The sequence below is a fragment of the Chiloscyllium plagiosum genome, chromosome 2, assembly GCF_004010195.1.
Source record: "Chiloscyllium plagiosum isolate BGI_BamShark_2017 chromosome 2, ASM401019v2, whole genome shotgun sequence".
NCBI lineage: Eukaryota > Metazoa > Chordata > Chondrichthyes > Orectolobiformes > Hemiscylliidae > Chiloscyllium > Chiloscyllium plagiosum.
Window position 1 is genome coordinate 123,122,276 of NC_057711.1, and position 20,465 is coordinate 123,142,740.

At 39.4% G+C, this 20,465-nt stretch overlaps 1 protein-coding gene across 22 annotated transcripts in view; it reads left to right on the forward strand.

Annotated features, from left to right (window-relative positions):
• adgrl3.1 (adhesion G protein-coupled receptor L3.1) overlaps positions 1-20,465 on the forward strand; it is a 682,401-nt gene that overhangs the window by 226,551 nt on the left and 435,385 nt on the right. For all 22 annotated transcript variants that reach the window (XM_043717822.1, XM_043717936.1, XM_043717949.1 and 19 more), the window contains one exon: positions 4,047-4,208. In XM_043717822.1, coding sequence (XP_043573757.1) covers positions 4,079-4,208 — 130 coding nt within the window. In that variant the 5' untranslated portion in view covers positions 4,047-4,078. The remainder of the gene's footprint in view (positions 1-4,046; positions 4,209-20,465) is intronic.

A 20,465-nucleotide genomic window follows, 5' to 3' on the forward strand; every position in this document is an offset into this window, starting at 1 on the left:
TTACAATGCAGAATGATGTCAACAGCATGCATTCGATTCCTGTACAGGCTGAGGTAACCTCTCCTTCTCAACCTCTCCCCTTACCTGAGGCAAAGTGGCCCTCAGGGTAAACCACCACCAGTCACCTCTCTCTAATGAGAGAGCAGCCTAGGGTTTGGTAGGTCTCTTGCAACATTACCTTTTCCTCTATTGTAAATCGATGAGGAGGCCCCAGCAATCATTCCTGCAATGCTCGACTAATTACAGCCTGCTAACTTGAAGTTGCCCATTTATTCACACTCTTTGATGCTTGTCCACTAATTAATTCTTTCATTATGTTAATCCAACTCCATAAACTCTTTTCTTGCATATTTAACATGTTGTGAAGCCATGTTAAATGCCATTTAGAGATCCAAGTATTAGTACATTTACTGATTGCTTTTTATCAACCCAATTAAGTGCAAGTTCAGAGAATTTCCAATAAATTTTCCAAATTATATTTCTCTATTATAAAACCATATTGACTTTGCCCTATCGTAGTAGTGTATTAGTAGAAGTGTCTCCACTTTTCGAAGCAATACAAATAGTCATATAGCCCCATTAAAGACTTGGTTTCCCCTCTTCCTTCCTTCCCTGTATGATTGATTAGGATTATGGACAAGTCTGGAATACTGTGGTGAGTGTGTGCAGTCATTATCCCAGAACTGGTTGGCATTTGAAAGTAGAACATGGATCTAGGACCAAATGCTGGATGTAGGCATTTTGAGGTTGGATTGCATTTGCCTCAGTGAATTGCCTGAGTGCATCTGGTAGTGTTATAGAACTTTTGGTTTGTTTAAAGTTCTCTGTACACTGTACTGTGGAGATATTAACCTTGGCTGAGTGGTAGAACTCCCATCTGTTACTTAGAAATGAGAGAGTTTAAAACCTACTCCAGTAACTTGAATACATAAGTTGCTAGAGACTGAGGTGCATCTATGATGGTGTTCATGTTCCAGGCTTCCAAAACACTCAGGAAATTGTCGTGCAATTGGGTACGACCACAATTTATATTATTCTATATTTCTTAAGTGTTTTTCATCCCTTAGACACTTCTTAAAAAGTTCTGGTTATAGCTCAACAGTCCACAGTCCAGTTGATGGCATTCACCACAATATTGGACTTTTGTTAATTTTTTTTTTGTTGCGATCACTTGGCTCTTGCATGATTTTTCTGTCCAGAAGAACCAAAGTAAGTGTGGATCTTCATTTCTACGGACTGGGGCATATGTATGCATATGTAATTAAAATAAATTTTGACATTATGATGAAATAGAATTCGAGGAAAATGCAAAATCATGGAATAAATTTTGCTTTGTGAGTATAATCACACATTTAAAATTTAAGAAAGTAAAACTAAATCTTTGCTCATATTTTATTTAATTTTGAATTTGTATTCATTCAAATGGTTGAATTCTGATTCTTAAGTATGTCTGTGTGGGTTTCCTCCGAGTGCTCCGGTTTCCTCCCACAGTCCAAAGCTGTGCAGGTTAGGTGAATTGGCCTTGCTAAATTGCCCGTAGAGTTAGTTGCACTAGTCAGGGGTGAATGTAGGGGAGTGGGTCTGGGTGGGTTGCTCTTTGGAGGGTCGGTGTGGACTTGTTGGGCCGAAGGGGCTGTTTCCACATTGTAGGGAATCTAAATAAAATAAAAAGTGCCCTTTTTATTCTGTGCATGGTTTTAGGCAACAAAGTGTCTGGACAGGCCATTGTTGACCTTGAGGGTTTGTTTACTCTTGAGACTTCCAAGCTAGTTGAATTATAAATCCCATTGAAAATAAATAGAAAAATAAATTAAATCTGTAACTGGTGGCACTACTTCTACCTGGTCTTATTGTCATCTATTCAATGGAAGACACAATATTGCTTAAAATGGCTAGTCTTACTCTTCCCACACCACTCTCTATGATGTCTCTCAAGGGACTACCCTCTGTGTCCTCATAATTCTCATTGATAAGCTGAACCTGAACAATGTCATCCAAAAGCAATGTTAGATTTCTTATGTGCACTGATGATACCTGCTATTGCTTCTCCTTTCCCAACTCCATCATTGTTTCTAAATCATTAAACTGTTTCTCCAATATCCAGTGTGAAATGAGCAAAAACGTCTGCCAATCAGGTGTTGGGAAGGCTGTTTTCAGTCCTTGTTCCAAGCTCCCATTCTTTTGCTACGAATTTCCGCTGCAAAACTTCAAGCAACTGACTCTCAACAAAAGGCAAAAAGAAACTCTATTATTGAGGTTTATGATTTACAAAACACTAAGAAAGGTGTTTTCTCTTTGTTTAACTCTATCCCACAGAAAATAGCTTCTGGTCTGAGTGGATTGCAGTGACGCTGCTGATGGTAGCAATGTAGCCTGAAAGGTCAATGTTCAAAAAAGCCTTGACATAAATTGATGTGATTTATATTGTGGCTTAGAAATACAGCCTCTGTGGGTCAATTGTAACTTTTAATTTGCTCATATTGGCCAGGCTGCTAGCAGAGTGATATATGGAAGGTTTAGTGTTGAACGACTTGCAATATTGTTTTTACTCAGGAATTGGTTTGTTAGAGATGCAAGGCCAGCTTATTTATTTTGAGTCAAGGAGAGAGTTGAAGCATTGTAGAACCTTTAATACAAGAGAAGGAAGCCAATTAGTATCCCACGTTGAAGAGCCTGTGTTGGCACTTTGCTAGAACTATATAAATTAGGCCTTCACTCCAGCTGTTTTCCATATAACCCGACAAATTAGTTATTTTTAATCTGTTTCTTTGACCCTTTATAAGTCCTTTGGTAATATAATGTTGTAGTGACAGTATTTTGACATTATCACAATGAATTAGTAATAGGTTTTTATGTCATTAGGATAATTACAATTTATTATACCTTCTGGACCAGATCACAACATCTAATTGGTTGAAGTGCTATCCTTTGCTGAGAATAGTGAGACATATTGACAGAGCTAGACTGTTACCTACTTATGATCAAATTCTTGACCTGATCAAAGTGTTGTTCCTTGAAATGTTTTGAATTTAATTATAATTGAATTACATAATTGAAAGATTTTTGTGTTACCCACATTTAGTTTTCAGACCAGTTCATAAATATTTCAGGGTTAGTTCCTGATATTCTGAATTTGTTCCATTTTAAATCTATGGGGCCGATTTGGAAACATCGGAGGAGTTGCACCATGTGTGGTTTTAGCAAAGTTATGGTTGTGAATGAGTCACAGACTTCCTTTAACACCGAGGAATGGATCAATATCAAGATTGGGGAATTTTAACCTTCTTTGGTTAGTTTTGTTTTTTTTTGAGAAATAAAATCACCAAATGACAGCAGAAAGATCAAGAAGCTTGAAAGTTTTTTTTCGTCTTGGGTTCCAACAAGTTATATGTTGAACACAGCATGAGTGGTCAGCTAAGAAATAGCCTCCTGTGAGAAAGGGCTTTGTTTGACAGGACGATTGGTCAATGCCTGCAAGGGATTAGTGTCAACAGGTAGTCTTTCTCGGATCTAAACTAACAAAAATGACAAGAATGTTTTCAGAAACCTATCAGAATAATTTTTGAATGAGAGAATGTCTCCGGTGCAGCAAAGAGTTTGTAGGCAACTAGTTTTTGTTGTTGCAGATTAATTAGAAATAATGTTCATGCTATAAATCAGTTCAAGAAGTGGACAAGTCACATTTATATATTTGTTTCTTTTTTTTTGAGGAGAGTTGGAGGAATGAGAAGTAACTTGTACTTACTAACTGTGAGATCAAGCAGCTTAACAATTTGTAGCCACTGTTCACAATCCACCTCTGTAGAGACTGGAGAAGCATATGAGCTCATGTGTTAAAGATATGACATGCAGTTCATTATAATAATGGTTCCTACTTTTGGACGGTCAAACAAAGAAGTAGAAATGAGAGGCTTTTTTGGCATTTTTCACATGACATCTATGCAACAACTACTATTTTTACTTTTATAAAATTTCGCTTCAATTTGATTCAATTTAGTCTTGTCATTTTCTTTTAATAATTAAGTTATGTTCTTTCACTCTTGCAGGCAGCTGATACAAAGCCCAAGGTACCGGAGGAATGTCCAGTGGGAGCAGTTCCTGTGCCTCACCTGAAAACACTTGCTACACTTTTACTACTGGACTTTGTACAATGACCATGTGGACCCAGTGTTTCCTGACTATACTCATCGGTACAGCCACTGTAACTGGTAAGTTATTAAGTTAAAAATACAATATAACAATTTGGAGCTGAAGTAGAAAATTATGTTGTGGTTATTTATAAGTGAAAGAGAAAATCATGTTGACTGTGATTTGACAAAGTAAGAATGGCCAATTGCTTCAACTTATTTGGTTACTTAGGTTCGTCACTCCATTAATCTGCATCTAGTTTTGTTAGATGATCCTGGCTTTGGATGGAGCTATGTTAAGAATTATCCTATCCAAATGTGCAATTCCTTGAATTTCAAATAGAGCAAACCATAAAAAGCAAAGTTAAACACAACTAGAATCCCAGTATCTGAATTTTGTGGGTGAGATTGTTGTGCTGTTTGCCCTGATTGTCACTGCTGGCACCATACAGTAACTGCTCCCTCAGATATGCTATTGTTTAGGGTAAGGGTTGTTTGACATAGTGCACTGCTACTAATCCTCCTTTGTCTCTATTGTATCTTGGGCATATCGAATGATCAGTGATTGATGGCAGAACATTGAGTCTTAGCAGTAGAGGTATTTGTTTTAGTTAACACGGTGGTTTACTCCATGGTAGCCTGACAATTTAGGCATAATTACTAGGACTCTTGTATCGGAAACCTGTGCTCCCTATGAGGCTAGTGTAGAACTTCAAACTCTACCCAAAGATTGTGCGATATCTTCAGTGTGAATGGAGTTCAGAACAACTCAATTTAAGTTTTTCAGAACCACTACTTTACACAATAGTTGCCAGTGTTCAAGGACCCCTTCTAGACCACAGATCATTGTTTGCACGTTGCTACCGTCAACTATGCATAATCGCCTAATAAAAAATAGTAGGGCTTTAGGTGAGAAGTGTTTGATGCAGGCAGTACTGGCTGAAGTCTACTGACCAGAAAGTGTTAGGCGTTCTCTTCCAGTCTGTGCTCAGTTAGCTAGCCTCAACAGAATGAGATTAGGAGTGCTACAGTTGCTGATTTGTTTGAGGAATATGATGTATATCTGGAAGGGGTGTGGTTATTTTTTTATCATTCATTCTGGAGATGTGTGCTTTCCTGACTGGGCCAGCATATTGTCAATCTTAGTTACCCTTGAAAAGTTCAAGGTGATCTTCCTACTTGAATCATCGCAGTCCATTTGGTGTAGGTGCAAAGCTGATATGGTAGGAGTTTCAGGAATTTGACCAAGTAACAGTGAAGGAAGTGTGATACATTTCTAAGAGTATAGAACATAAGAACTAGGAGCAGGAGTAGGCCATCTGGCTCTTCGAGCCTGCTCCGCCATTCAATTACATCATGACTGATCTTTTTAATCGCCTTAGCTCCACTTACCCCTCTCTCACCATAACCCTGAATTCCTTTACTGTTCAAATAATTGTCTATCTTAGCTTGAAAAAACCTTTCAATGAAAAAGCCTCAACTACTTTATTGAGTAGGGAATTCTGCAAGTTCACATCACTGGGTGAACAAGCTCCTCCTCAATTCAGTCCTAAGTCTGCTACGCCTAATTTTGAGTCTGTGCTCTCTGGTTCTAGTTTCTAGGTCAGAATGGTAAATCATGTTTCATCACACAGATTGTCACTCACGGAGGAAGATTACAGATTGTCTAGGGACTGCTCTGTGAACCAGATACAAATCAGGAACTTTTTCTCCTGTGTTGCATAATTTAGTCAGTCGATAAACTAAGTGATGTAATGGGAGAGCTTCTCTTTAACCATTGTTTAAAGCCCCTCCAGTTGTTCCTTAAAGTTTGCTAGGACGAAGCAGGTTTTTTTTGTAACTTGTAAAGCCAGCCTTCTAGAGTTGAACATCCAAACCATGTCAGCCTTGCCATATGCTCTTAATGTTTTGAATGTAGAATTTGGTATCTTATTGTTCTGGTTCTAATAATGCCGGAGGAAACATCACAGAAGCGCTTCACAGGAGGCTCCCAATCACTGAGGATGTCACCTAGACGGGGGACGAAACGTCTGCAACACAAATTCCCAGCTTGGCGAACAGAACCACAACAATGAGCACCCGAGCTACAAATATTCTCACAAACTTTGGTACCCTATATTTGGGCATTCACAGCAGCTCTTCACTGGGGCATAATTACATGGATGAACAAAAACAGTAAGTGGTATAACTGGTGAATCACAGAGTTTACAATAAGGCAGCACATGCAGACATGATTGAAGAGTCCCTTTGATACCAATGGGATTAAAGCAGAAGACCCTTAATACAATACTTTATTTAGATTAGAGGTTGATGGGTTTTGCTTTTATTTGCATTCCTGGAGAGAGATCTCATGCTACTTACACTTCATTAAATAAGAAACTGCTCAGTTGCAGTATTTTGCATGCTGCAGGTACCTAACTACAGGTCATTTTCAAGAATTGTTTTCTATATATAATAACTTGTATCATATCTGGGTGCATAATGAGGATAGTTGACACTGACTTCAGAGGAAACTAGGTACTTGTTAGATAAGATTTAATGCGGAAAAATGCATATTGGTTGAAATTTGGACAAATAAATAGTGAGTGAGGACTGCAGATGCTGGAGATCAGAGCTGAAAAATGTGTTGCTGGAAAAGCGCAGCAGGTATGGCAGCATCCCAGGAGCAGGAGAATCGACGTTTCGGGCATAAGCCCTGAAGAAACGTTGATTCTCCTGCTCCTGGGATGCTGCCTGACCTGCGCTTTTCCAGCAACACATTTTTCAGCAAATAGAGTGGCCATCATAGCTACATGGCAAATCCTTAAAATGGTTGGAGCAGCAGAGAGACTCCAGAGTTCAGATATGCAAATCGTTAGAAGTGGGAGGACACATTAATAAAGCTTGGAAGAAATTGCAATTGGCTGAGTGTTGTAAGTGTACTTGAAGAGTGCAAAACCAAAACATAACGCAAACTAGACAAGTGTATGAGATTATTCTCAGTGTATGTTTCCTGTATTTGAAGAAAATCTCAAGACTGGAAGGAGTGTAGATGGGATTCACCAGCATGAAACCATGGATAACTGAGTGCTGAGCAGAGATTTTTGCCAGTTGGTGTTCTTTCCATTAGAGCAAGGGAGGTCGAGGAAGCGTGATCAAAAATTTCAAAATTATTCATATTTGCCACTGATTACTGCATTATTAACCATACAGTTTAAGAGTATCATGATCAGATTAAATCGAGAATTGCGCAGGAATATTTTTATGCAAAGGTTAATAGAATATGGAATGTCCCAACAGAAACAGTGAATGGTATAGAATCCCCAAAACATTTAAGTGGAAATAGGTGAATATCATAAGCTGTGGGGAGAAGAATAGAGTTATTATACCAAGTAGGAATGCTACAGGATTGAAAAACATCTTCCTTCTCTATTGTAAGCAATCTGTGATTTTATGTGACAACGAATCCAGCATCATTTAATCTTAATCTAATAGAGCTGTCATTGTGGTGCAAATGTGCTGTGGTGGCAGTTTGAACAATTTTTTTTTGGAGCAGGTAATTCAAGGAATGGAACTTACCTGATAAACCCTTGCTGATCCCAAAACAGAAGAATTGCAAGTCGCTGATAATATCAGTTTGTTAATTGGCAGCTGAATCAATGAGATGCAACATACTGTTGAGGGGATATGAACCTCCCTTCTCTTAAATTCCAGTCGACAATAGCAACATATATTTCGCACGCAGTGTTTGAGAATGCAAAAGCTGATTGGCTGAGCGTTGCCACGATTAAGCCCCATTAAAGTTCCTCACATCAGATGCCCTGAAGCATGATTGGTTGGCAGACAATCACTGTCTGCTGTGTGGATAGCAGTGCTTGTCCTTATGTTTCAACTACAGTTAGCATATTTTATTGGTTTGATTGATCTGAATACTGCAAAACACCAGAAAAACAAAGTAACTAAATCTGTGCCTCGGTAGTAACAATAAAATCTACTGTGGTGTCCCAAGCAATTGAGGGCCGTGAGCCCATTTGAAGGACACAACCAGCAATTTATCTAATTTCTTTTCTGATCAGCCTGTCTGTACTCATGTTACTACTTCACTATGGGAACTTGAGATCTGGATAGCAGCAAGGTTACAAAACAGCAGGATGATAAATGAAATCCGGAGAGAAAGAACGGAATAAATTGTTTACTTTTCATTGGCACTTGATTACAGAGGAGTATAAAGTCCATCAGTGAAGTGTGTATTCAATGTCATAAAATCTTTGACTTTTTATTGATCCTGCTGGACTGCTTTTAGATTTGTCAGGCACTTTGCTAAATAAAATTTGTATTTTGGTCTCAGTGGAGAATTTTAGAATCAGTTCAATTGTTGAAAAGTGAAAGGCATCAAAAGGCCTCCTGAAAATACCAAAATGATGGTAGTGCGTTGTTTTCGAAGCAGTCCAACTAATGTAGCAGTTACAACAATTACAATGATCTGTTCACATTGCTGACTTCTTTTTCTATGAATACATTTTTAGATTAGATTAGATTCCCTACAGTGTGGAATCAAGCCCTTCGGCCCAACAAGTCCACACCGACCCTCCGAAGAGTAACCCACCTCGACCCATTTCCCTCTGACTAATGCACCTAACACTATGGGCGATTTAGCACGGCCAGTTCACCTGACCTACACATTTTTGGACTTCATGCGATTATTCTCTTTCTGTGTTTTGTAACTAACTAGCTTACCTTGAACATACACTGTCCCCTTTGCCCACACAAACGTCACAAGGGTGGCTTTACCTAATTTCATCGAGCACAGAAATTACTTCGAGTTATTTTTCTGATGTCATCTAGCAATTTTTAAAAATTAATCTGTGGGTTGTGGTCAGTTAAGAATCAACCACATTGCTGTAGGTCTGGAGTCACATGTAGGCCACAGCAGGTAATGTTGATTAGATTGTTGTGGAAGCAACCACTTTATTTATTTATTTTTAAATGGCCTTGTTGACTTAGGAAGTTCTTCTGGCTGTTGAAAAGAATGTTTTGCTGTAGTTAGAATGGTAACTCGAGAAAAGAGCATTTGTTTTTGTTTTCATGAAGATTGGTAAATCTCTCATTACATGTATTTGTTGCTGTAGTCTTGCATAGTGATCACCTTCTGGTTCCCATGTTAAAACAATGAGATTTTGAAGTTTTGGACTCAATATGTTACATGCTCACAATCCAAATTAGAGGCTGAATCAAAATGTCGTAGGTCATTTAAGGTAGATATGGTACATCCATATAGCATAGATCTCTACGGACCACAGAAAATTTCCTATTTAATGCCTATTTTCTAAATTGTAGCAACTGTAAATAATCCAGTTGTGATACAGTTTCCCTGTTTAGCATTTTTAGATGAGAAAGGGTAATACTCTCCAAATTGATGATTTTTCATCTTTGTTAAAATCTGCACAGGGTCTATGCACACTGTTTAGATCAGAGTGGTGCTGGAAAAGGACAGCAGGTCAGCTAGCATCCGAGGAACAGGAAAATCGATGTTTCGGAGGGCTTTTGCCCGAAACATCGATTTTCCTGCTCCTCGGATGCTGCCTGACCTGTGCTTTTCCAGCACTCTGATCTAAACTCTGGTTTCCAGCCTCTGCAGTCCTCACTTTTGCCTATGTACAATGTATTCAAAGATGTTTTAGTCAAAGTCACCTTCAGCAGAGAATTCTGTTTTCTGGCACTGCTTGTGGACCAGGATGAGAGGCAATGTCACCCCCACCCTATCCCCATCATAACCATCTTTATCACCACCAACACAATCATCATCACAAACAAGACTTCCATTTTGGTTGCTGTGTCTCTCCTCCTCACCCTGTTTGCTCAGTCCCAAATTCCAGTTTCCACTCTGTTGCAAATCCATTGGGGATGCAGTTTCCTGCTGCTGGCTTTTCTCCCCTGTCTGCATGCCTTTCAAACAGGCTGGAAGTAATTGGAAAACAGAAGATCATCATTATAATGAGATCCTGCTGTTTAGATTTAGCAGAACCTCTTTAACACTAACTCCTTGGGTTTTCTGAGCACTACTTTGTTTATATCTGGGCTAATATGCTTAATCAAAGAGTAATGCAAGTATCAGCAAAATATTTCACTGGAAATTGTTTAAAGAACCAGCATAATGTGGAGGGATATAGCTTTGTGCTGACTGCCTTCGACAGGGTCCCCCATGGAGACTGGTAGTTAGCAAGATTAGATCTCATGGAATACAAGGAATACTAGCCATTTGGATACAGAACTGGCTCAAAGGTAGAAGACAGAGGGTGGTGGTGAAGGGAGACTGGAGGCCTGTGACCAGTGGAGTGCCACAAAGATCGGTGCTGGTTCCTCAACTTTTTACATTATACTTTTACTATTAATAATTTGAACAAAGGAGGTACAGTTATTACACCAAAATTGGAGGTGTTGTGGACAGTGAAGAAGGTTACCTCTGAGTATCACGGGATCTTGATCAGATGGGCCAATGGGCTGAAGGGTGGCAGGTGAAGTTTAATTTATTTAACTGTGAGGTGCTGCATTTTGGAAAGGCAAATCGGAGCAGGACTTATACACTTAATGGTAAGGTCCTGGGGAGTGCTGCTGAACAAAGAGACCTTGGAGTGCAGGTTCATAGCTCCTTGAAAGTGAAGAAGGTGTTTGGTATGCTTTCATTTATTGGTCAGAATATTGAGTACAGGAGTTGGAAGATCATGTTGCGGCGGTACAGGACATCGGTTAGGCCACTGTTGGAATATTGCGTGCAGTTCTGGTCTCCTTCCTATCGGAAAGCTGTTGTGAAACTTGAAAGGATTTAGAAAAGATTTACAAGGATGTTGCCAGGGTTGGAGGATTTGAGCTACAGGGAGAGGCTGAACAGGCTAGGGCTGTTTTCCCTGGAGCGTCGGAGGTTGAGGGGTGACCTTGTAGGGGTTTACAAAATCATGAGGGACAAAGTCTTTTCCCTGGGGTCGGGGAGTCCAGAACTAGAGGGCATAGGTTTAGGGTGAGAGGGGAAAGATATAAAAGAGACCAACGGGGCAACTTTTTCACACAGAGGGTCATACGTGCATGGAATGAGCTGCCAGAGGAAGTGGTGGAGGCTGGTACAATAGCAACTTTTAAAAGGTATTTGGATGGGTATATGAACTTACTTTCTCCTAGAAGATTTTAACCTACTGCGAATCCTCTCCTTGGATGCTGCCTGACCTGCTGCGCTTTTCCAGCAACACATTTTCAGCTCTGATCTCCAGAATCTGCAGTCCTCACTTTCTCCTGGGTATATGAAGTGGAAGGGTTTGGAGGGATATGGGCCGGGTGCTGGCAGGTGGGACTAGATTGGGTTGGGATTTCTGGTCAGCAAGGATGAGTTTGATCGAAGGGTCTGTTTCCATGCTGTACATCTCTATGACTCTAAAAGGCATCTGGATAGGTATATGAATAGGAAAGGTTTAAAGGGATATGGGCCAAGTGCTGGCAAATGGGACTGGATTAATTTAGGATATCTTGTCAGCATGGATGAGTTGGACTGAAGGGTCTGTTTCCATGCTATACATCTCTGTGACTCACTTTTCTGAATTCACTGTTTGGACTGGATTTATATATCACAAAGATCATTGAAGGTCATAGGGTAGGTGGAAAAAGCAATTAATAAAACAGTGTGCTTAGCTTTATTCATAGGAACAGAAAGTCCAAGAACAAGGAGGTGAACCTGTATCGCTCATGTATTAGACTGCAGCTGGGGTATTGTGTCCAGTTGTGTGGGTCATATTATAGGAAATATTGGAATGCATTGGAGAGAGTGCAGAAGCAATTTACAAGAATGGTTCCAGGACTGAGAAACTTCTGATATAAGGATAGATTAAAAGAGGTTGGACTCTTCTCTTCAGAAAAAAGGCTGAGATGTAGTTTGACAGTGATTTTCAAAATCATGAGTAGGCTGGGTCGACAAGTTAGGGAGAAACTTCACTCCTAAAACCAAGAGAAAAAGAGGGCATAGATTTGAAGTGGTGTGCAAAAGAATAAGGGTGGTGTACGAGAAAACTTTTGTGCACAGTGAGTAGTTAGGGTATGGAATATACTTCCTGGAAATATGGTGGAGAGAGGTTCAACAGAGGCATTCAAGAGATATTGGATGATTGTTCAGAAAGAAACAGTGTGCAGGGATATGGGGGAGGCCCTTGGAACTATGTAATTATTGAGGGGTTGGTACAGGCGGAATGGCCTCCTCCTACACTGTAACAAATGTGGGTCTGTGGTTTTATGCCTTGGCTGAGACATGATGACTGTAGCAAAACTTGGGAATAGACTCACAGTCACTTACAGCACAAAAAGACACCATTTGGCCCATCGTGCTCATACTAGACTGTACTAATCACACTTTTCAGATTTTCATCCATAGTCCTGGACGCTTTCGTAGCATAAGTGAATATCTAACTACTGCTTAACTGTGTCAAACTGTTTCCGTGAGTTTCGGCTTGACTGATCTTTCAGGCAGAGAGTTACAGGCACTCATCACCTTTTGAGCAAAACCATTTCTCCTCAATCTCCTTCTGGCCTTCCAACTCAACTTCAGTCCCCAGGGTGTAAGTATGCTCGCTGAGCTGGAAGGTTTGTTATCGGACGTTTCGTCACTATGCTAGGTAATATAATCAGTCAGCCTCCAGTGAAGCGCTGGTGTTCTGTCCTGCTTTCTATTTATGTGCTTTGTTCTGTTTAGGGGGGTGTTATCATTTCTGATTCCTTTTCTCAGAGGTTGGTAAACAGGGTCCAAATTGATGTGTTTATTGATGGAATTCCAGTTTGAATGCCAGTCCTCTAGGAATTCCCGTGTGTGACTCTGTTTATCTTGTCCTAGGATGGATATGTTGTCCCAGTTGAAGTGGTGTCCTTCCCCTCTCACCAGTATCCTTACACACAGATGAAGAACACCAGCACTTCACCAGAGGCTCACTGATTATGTTACGTAGCATAGTGACGAAACGTCTGAAAACAAACCTTTCAGCTCAGTGAGCAAACTTGCAACCTGAACTTCAATCCCCCAGTTACTAATCCCTCTACTAATGGAACGAGTGATTGCCTGTGCCCCTCATAATCTTATACTCCTCTCTCAGATCCCCTCACAACCTTTGCTGCTCCAGAGAAAATAACCCTGCTCTATACATATTCTATATCATTGACTAATAAAGGCAAATATCACATATAAATCTTAACCATCTTACCTACTTGTTCAGGGATCTGCATCATGCTTCTGACTTTCAATACCTTCCATAGTCCTACTATTCATAATATAATACCTTCCTTGTTAGCCCTCCCGACGTGTATTACCTCACACTGTTCCAAAATGTGCTAAGTTAAAAATCACACAACACTAGGTTTTTGTCTAACAGGTTTATTTGGGAGCACTAGTTTTCGGAGCATAAAGTGCATGTAAGTAGGAAATAATTAACGTTAAAGTAACAATCTCTGATGGACTATAAGGCCAGCTGTTGTGTAAAATCGGAGCAGTCACAGAGATGTCCTTTAGCTTGGAATTAAGGTGGAAGCTTGACTCGATTTGCTATGTATGCGAGATCATTTTCTTCTTCACCTTTTTTCTGTTACCCCACCCACCTACGCTGCTGTATACGTGTCTGATTCTCATGTGTTCCTAACTCTCTTCACGAACATACTGTCTGTTCCTGCCTTCATTGTATCCATGCACTTACTCCTCATTGGCAAGCTTTCCCTGATGCCACCTAATAGACCATCTCATTTCCTGTTCTACCCAGTAATGTTAACATCAGTTTCATTCAAGGGTCTTCTTTTAAGTTTTTGCTACAAATGTTTAACAGAGAAATTCGTATACTTTAATGAGTCTCATCCAAGGACATTTATAAGGTGAATGGCTGACATGGTTTTCATGTTGTGTCTCTGTCAGTTGATGCTCAGATTTTGCCTTGAATTTAGTACTCGGGTGGGATGGTGAAGATTTGGTATAGCATATTGGCAGCAATGTAGAAGGAATTGAATAACTCTGGAATGTTGAGAGCCTGGTCAGAAAGTACTAGTAGCATTGCTGTTGTCAGCAGCTTGAAGTGCTCACACAATTGGTGTCTTCATTCTCTCACCCAATGAGGTGGTCCAAGCTTTTATTTTCCATCAGTCCATAGTTGTGGTATTGCAATTATCTTTTCCAATTTAATGTAAGCGGTTCAGATTCTCATCAAGCTGTGCTTCAAATATGAAGTATATGGGAACCAGATGGGGTTCACGTTAGCATATTTATTTTAAAATAATTAAATAAAATGTGTTCCATATGAAATGAAAAACAAAGCTGTATGGGTTGTTTATTTTAAGATTCTGATATTTAGGTTTAGAGTTTGGGTGCTAATTTCTACGACTTGCTTCATGTGTGGCTCCTTCACATTCTTAGGTACTGTTCCTATTGATTTTGCTGCTGAAATCTTCACCCATGCCTTTGATATCCTGTTTCATTATTCCAGTGCTCGATTGGCTTGTTTCCCAACTTCACCCTTTATAAATTTCAGTTTATTCATAATTTGTAGCATCTTCCATTTGTCCAATGTCCCTGTGGCTGGCCTGTTTTGACTCGTGGTTCAGCAATGTCTTTTTTTTTTAAGAACACATGCTTGTTTTCAAATCCCTTCCTGGTCCAACTCTTGCAGCTCCACAATTCTGTAAGATCACTTTGCTGCTTTAACTCTGGCCCCTTATGTATCCCTGACTTCAATTATGTCATCACTTGGTAATCTTACCTTTAACCGCTCAGGTTTAAACTCTATAATTCCCTGTCTATTCCTTTGTCTCCTCTCAAGATATTTCTTAAAACCTACTTCCCTTGACTTTATATTAGTCATGTGATTTGCTCGAGTTAGTTGCATGTCTGTGAATAATACTGAAATGCTTTTCTTAAATTAAATAAGTGAATTAAATACAAGGAGCTATATAATGTTGGTGTATGTGGTCAATTTTCCAGGAAAGCAGACTGGTGTGATTTACACTTTTTTTTTTGAAGCATCAATGTGTCTCGGATTTTGAGCTTCGCTTTTGCTGTTTTATCATTTATTAAACACAGCAAAGGGGGTAGCTAAAAGCAACATTTAAAAGTAATGGATAACTCATGAAACTAAGCCTCACAGTATTGATGGCACAGGAATTTGAGATGTTTTATTCAGATGGCAAGAAATTATTGACTCCTCCATCTGAGTGTGTAAAATTATCACTACAATGCTGTACTGTACTGTCCCATATACCCGAATCTTTGTTTACTGTTAAAAGGATTGGAGACTGAAATTATTGAGCAGAAGGAAAGAAAGCACCAGCTTTAAAAATTAGTTAATAATATGTCTAAAGCTGACCTCCTGCTGCTTGATTGATATCATTCCGAGCAATGTTCCATTTGTGAACTTCACTTGTGGCTCAGCTTTATGGAGTAAAAGTGTTTTGTTTCATAGTTATTGTTACGATAACCTTTGTTCTGCAGGGACTGTACATTGGACAATCTTCCCTTTCCATAATTTTGGAGTTAGTCTTCCACTCATGGCCATCTAAGCATCTTTTGGTTGCTCAAATGTCTTAATGAATGCTGTTTTCTGCTTGGAGAAGAGAGTGATATTTAAAAAAAAACTTTCATGACTGTTAGTGGCTGAATATATTATCAGGCCACATGTTAGTGCACAAACTATGATGTAATAACTCCAATCATTCTATTTAGTGAGAATTAGCTGAATGCCAGCAGGACCTTAATTTGCAGATGCTCAAAAAAAGATTTCAAAGTTTGTAGGAAGTGTTATTATACAGGCGAATAAGACATGGTCAAATTCCCTGTTATTTCTAGAGATAACTACAAAGTATAATTTTTCATTATGGTTTTTTTTAAATTTTGTTACTGTAAATAGTCACTTATATATTTGACATTGAAACTCTTAAGTGCTTTTGATGCAATTTAAATACAATTATCACTATACACAGCATCTCGTAAATAAGAAATTTAGACTCCAACAAAACTGTCTGGAAAAAAAGGTAATTTATTGCAAGGTTAAGTAATGCACATGATATTGAGGAGAACATTCCTCTGTTAAGTGAATTGATGGAGAATTAATTAGTGTGTTATCTTAAGAGCGTCTAGGGTGCTGTCTAAACAGGTTGATGTAAAGGCACAATTTGATCACTTGTCTTGTGTGTTCCCGTGCCCTTTTTATTACAGGCAAGGTTTTCAAATGGAGGCAATTCTTGATATTAGAAGTATTGATTAGGATTCAGTATTGAGTCAAAAACTGCCTTAAACCTGATTTTGAAATATAAATCTGAGTAGAATGTGGTTCAACTTGAACTGGGCATAGTTAAGTCTCCCATCCGTGCTGTACTCCAATAATAGTTGTAGTTTTAGTAAAAATCAAGTCTGACTTGTCCTAAAGTGGATTCAGACACTAGCTCCCAATCATTGTAGTATTGGAGTAAGTTTGGGCTGTAACATCCATTTATATTGCACAAATGGTCCGTTACTGCAAAGCTGAAACCATGTTGTACCACTGATAATTCTGTTATATGAACACTTCCGAAGACTTAGAAAAGCTTCCATGTGGTGACTGTCCTTCAAATGTAAGGGCATGCAAAAGAAGTGAAAGGAACATCTCATGATGAACACGAGTTCACGCAAACCAGGAGTTATAAAAGAGGTTGGTTTCAATACATGACAAGGTGTAGTAAGTAAAACCACTTGGGGTCATTGAACGTTATGACAATAAGGCAAGTTGTGGTTAAGTAAAAGGAGAAACTCATAGTTAGAAGTGAGAAACAAAATGCAATTTAAAATAAATCGGACCGCTAATTATGGCAAGGAAGTGTTGGAATATGCACATTGAGACCGGAGAGGCTCGGCACAAATGCAAAGTGGTTTTCTTGGGTTTGAACCCAGGAGGAGAACTTTGAACCAAGAGGTGATCAGTCTATGTGCTAGCATTGTAGTGATAATAATCCAACAGGAAAGAAAACATGCATTCAATGATGGTTATCAATGTTAAGTTTGAAAAGGAGAAATCTAACAAAGTTACTAAAATTCTAGGTTTTGGAATGGCTGGCCTCACGAGGAGGAGACAAGTTGACAACTGTTTTAACCAGTTTTTTACCAATCGTGTAAAAGTACAAGTGAACAGTGATCTAATAATTATTATGCTAAATACAGCGCCAGTATTTGTTATGTATGTCAACAGATGGGAAGCTGGAAAGGCACAGCAGGTCAGACAGCATCCGAGGAGCAGGAAGGTCAACATTTCGTGCTGAACCCTTTGTCATGGTTGTGTCTGAATATGTGTTTGAAAGGATTGCTGGCAGTAATTGCCATCCGTTGTAATGTCACAGGTACTTGGTCAGAGAAAAATGGAATTTGTAGGAGATAGAACTATGGCAAGTCTGCTCCTAATGGTCTGTATCTTCTGTAGGTCATTTTCCTATAGCCTGTAAATACTTGCAGTAGTACAGTAAAATTTACATTACTTCCTTAACAAGATTCTTTTAGTTTGACCAAAAAAGTGACTGCCCTCATCCATACTAAATTACGTCAGGCTTGAACAAACCTATGCAGGTCATGATTTGGAGTTGCCGGTGTTGGACTGGGGTGTACAATATTAAAAATCACTCAAAAACAGGTTAAAGTCCCACAGGTTTAATTGGACCCACTAGCTTTCGGAGTGCTGCATCAAGAATGGGCTTATATGCCCGAAATGTCAAATCTCCTGCTCCTCAGATGCTGCCTGACCTGCTGTGCTTTTCCAGTACCACACTTTTCAACTCTGATCTCCAGCATCTGCAGTCCTCCCTTTCTCCTGATTTCCAGAAGCTACAGTTATCTCAGTGGGGTCATCTGAGTTCATGAATTACTTAATAACTGATAGTCCTTTAAAGGGTCACCTGCCTTTTGATATGGTGTTTCTGAATAGAAGTTTGCTTTTATAAGAGATGAAAGGTCTGAGATTTTGTGAATAACTGATTATTGTAAACATAATGATTACTGCATTTCATTTTTGAAACTTTGTTTAATCTCAACGTGATTCCTGAAGTCTGCCTTTGGTGGACATTGGTTTGGAGGATAGAAGTGTCAAGCATGGTGAGTAGTTTGCTGTGAATAGATAGAGGGACATGAAGGTGACGGTGATGATGTATAAGTGGTAAAATGTGACGAGAACAGTTTGGAGCTGGGACAAATGAAAATAAACATGCTTAAGTTGAGAAAGGCAAATTTCAGTTAAGATAGGTGGCTAGCTTGTGTAAATCAGATTAAAAAGCTGACCAGCAGAAATGGGCAGTCTTTATTTAAAAACATGGAATGGCTTGATTGCAGAATGGTTTTGATCGGGTCCGCTCTGACGGAAAGACAAATAAGCCAACCAAAGTCATGGTTCCTTGGATTTGAAGGAGTAAACCAAGGCCAGTGTCAGACTTTGTCTAGAGATGCAAAGAGTCTAGTTCTCGGGGAACTCTGAAACTCTTTTCCCTTTGACACTATAACTCACCATGTGTAGAGCCAATTGACATTTTCATGCTTGATTTGATGCCCTTACTGAGTGAAAATGTAAATAAATGGAATGAAGATATTGTAATCGAGTTTGTCTCAAGATTAACTGTAATCTCGTGGAAACTTGAAAGCTGAATGGACCATTGCTATTCCTATCTTGTGATGGATGTGACTGGCTACCCACAATGACAGCTTACAATAAGCTAAAACACAATGAAATTCCTCCCTGATGTTCAATCACATTTGAATAAAACTTCACGATAGCTACTGAATATCACAGCCAATGTTTTTTTAAACCCTTGCTAATTATAGCTATATCGGAATTTGTCAGAGTTTGTAATCCTGTAAGCTGGAACTTTCTTGTCTTTGAAAATCTGGATTTAAATTTATTATCTGTAACCTTCACTCTGTTTTTAGCCAGGTAATTATTCAGCTTTTGGAATAAGTGCCTGGAAGTAATCAAACTCATTAGTTGAGTTTAGCACGACTGTCCAACCACTTGAATCTATAGAGGACTACTCCTTGGTAATGTGCAACATTTTTGCCTCTTCAGGTGTCTAAGCGGTTTGTATTGATGCCCCAACAATGGAGATTGATTTTACAAGGGTAGACTAACCTGTCCTGAATCTGTTTAGCAAGAACCACTCTCCCTGTGCTAGTTCCAAGTCTGCTATTCAAACAATGGGAATTGTCATAAGGCACTTACTTGTGACTGTGATTCCCAGCCTTTGATACAAAGGATATCTGCTGGTTGATCTGAAAAGTATCTGCCTGTTCTTCTGAGCACATTTATGAGGATTAGGCCTGTGGACTGGGCCATGCTTATTATCAAGATAGTGCAGTGGTTTGCCATTGCCTTTGCAGGTTGCCTTATTAGAAGACACTGTTGGTTACTACTCCTGCTATTACCACCACTCAGCATATGTCTTGGAAGCATTGATAGACTGAAAATCAACCTGTTTGACTACATACCATGGCCAACAAGCCCTGGCATCTGACTTGAATCCTAAACCTCTGGCTCAGAGTGAGTGATGCTATGTCAATGCCACAAGATCCCCTCCCAAACTGTATCTCAAAGTTATATGAACAAAACTATAATGAAACAATACTGAATATAACCTCAGTAATATGTTAAAGGACTTCAAGTAAACACATCTTTTGACTTCATTCATACTCCGGCCTCTCCATCAAATATTTCCAGTACATTGCTGACTGCATTGATGTAGTTTTCTGTTCCTGCCTCTAACTGGAAAGTGCCCTCAGCTTTCCTTCCAATTTCTATCACTTTGTTGCTTTCATATGGTGAATCTTTGACTCTGCTCTTCCTTTACTTAATTTCTCTATTTGCATTCCTGGGAATTGGTTAAAAGCCTCTGTTGATTACAAAGTCACAGCTTCCCTGTCTTCAGTTTGCATTACATCTGATCTGATTATGCCTCTTGCTTTAATAGTCCTTGACTGTGTCCATCCCATTTTCCCATATTTATACCATCACTCCTTTACTCCTTGTTCCCAGACTAACAATAGGTTCTGCTGTAGTCACTTCTAGCTTCTCCAAACCTCATAGAACAGTACAGCACAGAACAGGCCCTTCAGCCCACAATGTTGTGCCGACCACTGATCCTCATGTATGCACCCTCAAATTTCTGTGACCATATGTATGTCGAGGAGTCTCTTAAATGTCCCCAATGACCCTGCCTCCACAACTGCTGCTGGCAACGCATTCCATGCTCTCACAACTCTCTGTGAAAGAACCCACCTCTGACATCCCCTCTATACTTTCCTCCAACCAGCTTAAAACTATGACCCCTCATGTTAGCCATTTCTGCCCTGGG